Here is an 8,442-nt window from a genome sequence, read left to right on the forward strand (position 1 = left end):
CATCAAAGCAAACCTTTCATGTGACTCCTGTAAGTCCCACTTACTTTAATATAGTAATCTTACCACAAGCACTGATCCAATGATCTCTAACCCATAACAAAACAGCACAAACTGCAAACTTAGATTTTGAACAAAAAAGAAGAATCCTGGTGAATATTAACACTCTTGGCTCAGATAGAACCAAAATAAATGTGTCTGGATTGGATGGGATCCTGACGTGTTTGTCGTGGACCTGGTCGGGACAACCACAGTGACTGCACAGTGCCAACCATAAAACATAGAGGGTCGGTATGTGCTCATATGGGGCTGCATGAGAGGAAGATGTGACAGAATTTTCAAATATGACAATGATGGCAAGCACATTGCAAAAACCACACAAGAGTTTGTAAAGAAAAGAAAGGTAAAAAAAAAAAAAACCTGGCCAACAAGGGCAATGAAACCCTCTAGGAAAGAACAACTTGAACCATCCATGTTGAAGCATCTCTCCACAAATTTGTACGACACTGGTATCATTCATGCCCAGGACGATCAAATCTGTTTTCAAAAATATTGGCAGTCCTACCACATTTTAAAAAATAAAAGAAGGGAATCTCAGTAATTGTTGCAGATGGAACTATAATTAATGAGTAAGCCATTTCTGTTTGTAATTACTGTATGTAATCTCATGTTTCTTTGGCTACAAACAAATAAAAATGTAATAAATGGACAGGATATACAAATATTAAACATTTTAATAAGAATGACCTGGAGTGTTCTAGAAATGGGATTCAGCTTCAGGATGTTCTGTCATACATTTCCTTACATGGCTCAGTGTGTGGATGATGCAGACTGGCCTACAGTTGTTAAGACCCTTCTTGGTGAAGTGATGGCATCATGGTGAGGGGAGGCTCTTAAAAATGTTTCCTTACTGTGATCAGTCGGCAGATGTTTACCATTGTCTGTCATTTCCTTTAGGGAAGTGAGCTCCTAGTGTTACTAATAACAAAGCGAGGGAAGCAACACATCACAGTTTAAATAAAGAACAGTAATTAAACGCAACAAAGATTTTATTTCAGAAATATTTGAATAAGTTATGAATGTGTAAACTGTGCAATTTATTTACAAAATTTAAGAGCTAGCAAAGCATATCAGTATGTTCTAATATTATTTATTATTTATTAGGATTTAAACAGTTTTTCATAAGCCACACAGGACAGAAACAGACTCCAGCGAACAGGATTGCAGAAAGAATCATCGGTGCCAGCCTGTCCTCCATGGAGGACCTGTACACTTCACACCAAAAGGACACAGCTGTTTGAACTCCTCCCCCGGATGGCGCTACAGGTTGCTATACGCCAAAACAACCAAACACAAGGACAGTTTCTTCCCCCGGGCCATCACTCTGATAAACACTTAACCTGCGACTATATAACCCTCAGTGCAATACCTTGTAAATATACTTTTGTATATATCTATCTGAAAAACTGCATCCAAACTGTGTATATCTCTATATTTATAAGTACTTTATTTTTATTTTTCTAATGCACATTCTTTTTCTTTTTTTGTTCTCTCAGTCTTATCTTGTTTACTTGTGCACTCGGTGCCTTACGTAAGTACATGTACATGCACACTGTACCAGAGTCTATTTCCTCGTGTGCCCAACACATAAAGCTGATTCTGAAAATACCTGCTGTTCAAGTAATAAAAGAGAAGTAAAAAATAAATGAATTAATTAAAACAAATAAAGAAAAGGGAAACTTGTTGTGCTTCATACTGTTTCTTTACTATCACCATCAAATTCACGTATTTCTGTCATTGCAGTTATAAAGCTTGTGTTAAACTTAATCATTTTGGAAGCAGAATGCAGAAGATGCCAAAACAACATTCACTGATTAAGTTTTAACAGTAATGCAGTACTAATACTGTAATCAGAATATTTCTGCTGTATATTCAGTGACGATGGATAAACGTCCTTGTCACGAGTCACTAGCTTAGTTATACTGGAACATCTGCTTTAGCTTTGCATCTCATGCCCTTCCATATGCAAACAGCAGCTAACCCACAGAACACCCCCAGGACAAGCACAGGGGCTCCCAGAGCCAACGCCACTGTGGTGTTAGCTCCCACTGCTATAATCGCCCCAGCTAACACCAGCACTAAAGCAGCAGCCGAAGCCACGCGTATATTCAACCTTTTAACCTTTTCCTTCTTTTCTCTTTCCTTCTCCTCCTTCTCCCTCTCTGCATCCCACATTCTCCTCTCCTCCTCCTTCTTCTCTTCCTCCTCTTGTTTCTTCCGCTCCTCCTCCTCTCTAAGCTTCCTCTGGGCTCTCTCATACATCTCGTTAGTGTAGTGTTTCCCTCCATTATCCTGTACCATTTCCTTGATCATGGTGATCAGCTCTGTGACCTGTACGCGATCGCCTGCATCCTTGTTGTTGAAGGAATGGTATCTGCGTCCAAATGTAATTGAGAGTCTCCTCAAATTTACCCTCCAACAAATCAGCATGTGTAAACAGGACTATGATAAACCTGGAAGCATCTGAGCCAAAATAATCCCCGATCCACTTCACAGCTGCCCTCTCCTCCTCTGTGCATCTTGACTTCAGACTACTCCAAGCCTGATCACCAGTAGGAAGGCGTGAGGGCCGGGCACTGACATCTTCACACACTCCTCTATTCTGGTTTTTAATTCCTCCTCTGCGATGGTTGTATCAAACAGACCTGGAGTATCAATCACCTGAACCACAGTCCCATCCACTTCCCCGCTCTGTGTCTCACAGTGCTGGGTTATGGATACAGCGCTCGGATCCTCTTTAAAGGCAGCTCTCCCAAGGATGGTGTTTCCTGTTGCACTCTTCCCTGACCCAGTCTTTCCCACCAAGACTATCCTCAACCCTCCAGACAAATCCAGAGCTGTGACAGCAGAAGAGAAGTTAATGTTATCCACAAAGCAAAAGTAAATTCTTTATTTTTTGCCAAATTAGTCTGCAGGGAGTTTTTGTTTTGTTTTTTTTATTTCTGGTTATCATATCATATATTTTAAAATGTAACTACCAGTAGTCAAGCAAAAAACATTAGCGACTTCACACATGTTAACAAGCTGTTGTCAGAGTAGCAGAAAGTGACTGGAAATTAGATCAAAATAAAATCCAATATTAACACTAATGTAATCTACTCAGTTAATTTTATATGGGCTATGATTGCTTGTAAGCTACAGTATGTGGGTTAACTCGGTTACAAACACGTGACCCAACAAAAGCGGCTAATTTTGGCTGTCGTCCCACTCCCAAGTCAGATAATGGCTGTTTTTCCTGTGCTTCTGGTTTAGCCAGCATTGTGTGAATGCAGCTGCCAGTTAGCTTGAAGTGGCCAACTGCAGTGCAGAAATGTAAAAAAAATCCCCTGCAGCCCAGAAAGCATCGTACAAGAGACAGCAGTGATGTTAATCTCACACAGCAAAGACGGTCAGCTCTTTTTATTAGCTAAAAGATAAGGGAAAACTTGTAAAACTTAGTTAAAGCCTAGGAAAATTATTGTTATTTTTTATGTTAATGAAGCAATCTCAGGTTACAGTATAAACTGTAGACCCAGTGGGATCACACAGTCATGGCCGGCAGGAAAAACACTACATGTGCAGTGAACCTGGCAAGAAGGCAGTAAACCTGGAAACACCCCTGAATGCTGTCCATCATATATTGAAGTTATGAATAAGATTTAAACACTGTGTAGAAACCCTTATTATGACTGTGACAAACAATTACAGTCCCCTTGGTTTATTATAAACCCTGCAAGTCATTACTGTAAGTTACGAATAAGCTGTTAAATCTGCAGATGAACATCAGCTACAAAGACAGAGCAAATAATACACCAGCAAACCACAACCTAAAACCTGTTACTGATCTAAAAGCAATAACATGCCATATGTTGACATAGTGATTAGTGATCTTTATATAGTCTAATTACTGTGACTTCATGAGCGAGACGATGAATAGCGAAGCATACCATCAAAGTTATTCAGACCACACCCATCAGATCGAGGAAGAGTTTTCGGCTTCTTTTCTCGCAGTAGTATTGCTGTGACATGAAGTTATTCCAGTGAGACACACAAAAAACACAGTTAGACACTGACATCATTGTAAAGCTCTACATTTTTTCCATTTTGTGCTCTTTCCATTGTCACAGTATATATTACATCCAACAATAATCAAAGCATTATTAACATTTTGTTTCTTAATCGCTACATGGATTGTCTTACCTTCAGCCATTACTTCGGATCTACTGTTTTCAGTTCCCGGGTGGCAAAACGTGCTGTTCCAGGCCTGACTTATGCCAGATCTGTGGCTTAACACTGGCATTAGTTATATGGGAAACTTCTGGAAGCCTAGTCTGTGTACGGGGAGCTTCCTATTTCCTTCTATTGTCTTTAGTTTTAGTTGAAAATGTGCATCCCCACAGAGGCATTCCCCCACTTCTTGAATATGCTGAGCAGAATTGTGCACGCATGTTTTAGAAAGTGTAACCCAACAGTAAAACAGCATTCAGTCTCTTTAAATGATAAATATTTGATTATATTAGTTTAACCATATATGTAGACCTGGTTGTTTAAAAGAGAGAAAACAAAGAAACCTTCAGAGGTCATCACATCCTTCCATTGTTGACGGCCCCTCTTATTAAAACCAAGGCATTTTGACGTCTATTAGTCTGAATGGAATGAGCACGGTTTATTTCAGTAGAAGTCCAAACAAACAATGAATAACCTTTTACAACAGGTAGACCCATCTTCTCTCAATAATAAGGATGTATATTATCCTTACCATAACACAGATTATAGTAAAATGGTTTCTGGTGTTCTGTGTGAGTCCCAATCTTGCTTTAAAAAGGACTTTGTATGTTTGAGGACTGTGTACCAATTACATTGTGGCTCATGTGTGAAATGTTTGAGGACTGTGTACCAATTACATCGTGTCTTGTGTCAGCAAATGATGAACATACAAAAAGGCCATCAAAACTGCAGCATAAAATGATTTGAACACAAAGAAAAATCATTTGAATTTCAGACTTTATTGAACTTTATTGAACAGACTTTATTTTAGCAAAGTAGAAGAATAAATGATTGGTTTCATGTGTGTAGCCTACAGTAAAACTGACACATATTACAAATTACAATAACTCTTTCTGTCAAAAAAATGAACTGAATGTTTTATTTGACACCAATGATGGTGTTTCCTTAATGAGATCATTCTTAGTGAAAGACTTTAATTTGTAGAATATTAGACCTTTAGAAAACTGCCCTTGACATAGAAAAAGGCCATCAAAACTGCAGCATAAAATGATTTGAACTTCAGACTTTATTGAAAAAGTATTTCCCAATAACAAACAAAGCATGTAGGTTAATTTCAATGGAGAAGATTTACTGGAAAGCTTTTTGAATAGCAGCTATAGTATCCATACTTGTTTCAGTGTCAAAGATTATTTATTGCTTCTCCCATATTACCTTTTGTCACAGTGTATTGTGACACAACTACAGAAACATATTAAAGAAATCATTGAATCCAACAAATGGGACAGCAGTAGCGGGGCTAAACAATTTTATACCTAAGAGTCTCATGGCAGCAAGAGTAATTTTTTCAAACCAAGAAATTTCCTCTTGCTGCTTTCTTTGCTTTGCCTCTTCCCTTTTTCTCCATTTTCACCGGCTATATTATCCATACTTGTTTCAGTGTCAAAGATTATTTATTGCTTCTCCCATATTACTTTTTGTCACAGTTTATTGTGACACAACTACAGAAGAATATCTAAGCAATCCAAGCCTTGAGTGAGTCCAAATACTCCAGCAAGTTGAAGAACAGAGGAGGCGATAAAGGAGGGGACAAACGCTGATCCACCTAAAAGTCCCATGGAAACAAGAGCTATGTTTTTACACCTAGCAATCTTTCTCTCCTCCTCTCTGATCTTCTCTTCCTCTTCCTTCCTTCTTCGCTCTTTCTCCTCCTCCCTTTTTCTCATTTCTTCCTTAAGTTCCCTCTGGACTTTCTCATACATCTCATTGGTGTAGTAACTCTCTCCATTGAACTTCAGCATGTTCTCTATCTTATGTAGAAGCTCCCTGACCTGTTTTCTGTTTTCTTTCTGGGAATTGTTGAATGCATGGTATCTTCTTCCACACTGATTTACCAGTCTCTTTAGGTCTTTGCTCTCTGTCAGATAGTCTTCCACAGATTTACCCTCCAACAAATCAGCATGTGTAAACAGGACTATGATATACATGGAAGCATCTGAGCCAAAATTATCCTCGACCCACTTCACAGCTGCCCTCTCCTCCTCTGTGAATCTTGACTTCAGACTGATCACTAACAGAAAAGCATGGGTTCCAGGAACCGACTGTCTAATACAGTCCTCAATGTTTGTTTTCACTTCTGCTTGTGTTTTGTTTGTGTCAAACAATCCTGGAGAGTCGATGACAACAATCTTCCTGTCCCCATGTTTTACCTCTTCTCTTTGGCAGCCTTGAGTCACAGACGCAGGAGACATGCTCTCTTTAAAGGCATCTTGACGGCCCAGGATGGTGTTTCCAGAAGCACTCTTTCCTGCTCCAGTTTTTCCAACAATAATGAGTCTCAGTTCTCTCAACTGTGTAGAACCTGTAAGTAATTTATAAAACATTAGTCTCAGTAATTACAGTCATTTGACAAAAAGCCTTGATACATGTTTAGCTTTCACTGTGGAAGATGTTCTGGTTAAACTGTAATAATAAATATGCTTTTTTTTTATAAAAATTGGAGAGCAATGTTCAGTAACTGTGACTCCTAAGATGCATGAAAGAGGCATCCAATCACTGAGCTTAAAATTCTGTCAGGTGAGTCGCTAACAAAGAGCAAGAACTAAAGATTACCCTGAGGAGAAAACTGAAGACACAAACTGCAGCTTAAATCAGTTTATGGTGCTGTGTTTTTTAACAGCTAGTGATGGGAAAAAAAATTGAGAAAGTCACTGTACAAAGAGGGTATGCAACAATTGATACAATCAGTATGAGACACCTGCTGGCCAAATCCTCGATGCTCTATTTGCATGAGTGGTGTCGACTACATCTGAGACCATGACGAAAAACTAAAATAGGAATAGGCATAAACATTTCATGGAATCAGCTTCCTCTTTCAGTTCACAGCAACTCAATATATGTTTATGAATAAAATGTTTTAGCTGGCAAGTAAAGACTAAAACGTTTGCCTAAGGGCTCCATCATTTAGGCCTAAAGATATTCACCTCACAGGACAAATCTGCATTACCTCTGACCTTATTTCTTTGTACAGACTATCACAAACCTTCGTGTTGATTTTGGCAGTGAACAGTTTGACCACATAATGTGACCAGCACAAGCAGGATGCAACCTGGGATCCAAGCTTTTCCTCGGAACATCTCTGTCACTGTCATCTGTGGCAAAAACTTCACATGAAAAAGACAATCAAAAGAAAATCTATCACAGCAGCAAGTTGCTAAACATTACAATTGGAACAGAATATAAAATAATTAGTGTACTAAATTAGTTATATGCTATCTATTGCCAAGGTAAGCAAAGCATTCTTCTCATGTTAAACCCTATTTTGAACGTACCTGTGCAAGTGTTTCCTCAGCTGTAGCCTATGTTGACAGAGGAAGAGCCTCTTTAATAACACAACAGAGCACACCCTCAACAAAGATACTGAACATGTGATTCAACATCATCATACTCGTTTTCGTTTTTCTGAAAACAAGTGCATACAGTAAAGGCCCACTGACCAGGATAAAAGATGAGGGAGCCATCCACTGGTGGCAGAAGAAAATAGCACAAGGTTCCACTTACATCAGCACATGTGCTGCCAGCATCTAACCAGATAACATAACTAATAAACAACATAGATACATGGGCTAAATAAGTGCAAGTCAAGCCAGAGGTAAAATACTCAATGTGTGATATGTAATAAAGAGCAACTGGGCTTTTTAGATTCATAATCACTGTTCTGAAAATTATGGAAATGTTATGTTTTGTGATGTAAAATGTGGCAAGTTGTTGACTTTAATATTAAAGTGGGACACAGATTTTTAGCAAAGTAGAAGAATAAATGATTTCATTTTGGTTTCATGTGTGTAGCCTACAGTAAAACTGACACATATTACAAATTACAATAACTCTTTCTGTCAAAAAAATTAACTGAATGTTTTATTTGACACCAATGATGGTGTTTCCTTAATGAGATCATTCTTAGTGAAAGACTTTAATTTGTAGAATATTAGACCTTTAGAAAACTGCCCTTGACATAGAAAAAGGCCATCAAAACTGCAGCATAAAATGATTTGAACTTCAGACTTTATTGAAAAAGTATTTCCCAATAACAAACAAAGCATGCAGGTTAATTTCTATGGCGAAGATTTACTGGAGAGGTTTCTGAGTAGCGGCTATAGTATCCATATTTTTTTTTGTGTT

At 38.3% G+C, this 8,442-nt stretch overlaps 1 protein-coding gene and 1 pseudogene across 3 annotated transcripts in view; both read right to left on the reverse strand.

Moving 5' to 3' along the window:
- Nucleotides 1-1,536: 1,536 nt before the first annotated feature.
- On the reverse strand, nucleotides 1,537-4,908 carry LOC109970679 (GTPase IMAP family member 4-like; annotated as a pseudogene).
- Nucleotides 4,909-5,679: 771 nt separating this feature from the next.
- The window catches only part of LOC109970695 (GTPase IMAP family member 7-like), a 5,068-nt gene continuing 2,305 nt past the window's right edge, over nucleotides 5,680-8,442 (reverse strand). Inside the window, exons 1-3 of one of the 3 annotated variants that reach the window (XM_020618439.1) lie at nucleotides 7,593-7,696; nucleotides 7,304-7,424; nucleotides 5,680-6,622 (exon numbers count right to left, since the gene is read on the reverse strand). In XM_020618439.1, coding sequence (XP_020474095.1) covers nucleotides 5,763-6,622; nucleotides 7,304-7,412 — 969 coding nt within the window. In that variant the 5' untranslated portion in view covers nucleotides 7,413-7,424; nucleotides 7,593-7,696 and the 3' untranslated portion in view covers nucleotides 5,680-5,762. Of the gene's footprint in view, nucleotides 6,623-7,303; nucleotides 7,425-7,592; nucleotides 7,697-8,442 lie in introns of those variants that run through there. The other 2 variants (XM_020618441.1, XM_020618440.1) reach the window with 2 other exon arrangements.

The sequence above is a fragment of the Monopterus albus genome, unplaced genomic scaffold (genome assembly GCF_001952655.1).
Source record: "Monopterus albus unplaced genomic scaffold, M_albus_1.0 scaffold205.1, whole genome shotgun sequence".
Taxonomy (NCBI): domain Eukaryota; kingdom Metazoa; phylum Chordata; class Actinopteri; order Synbranchiformes; family Synbranchidae; genus Monopterus; species Monopterus albus.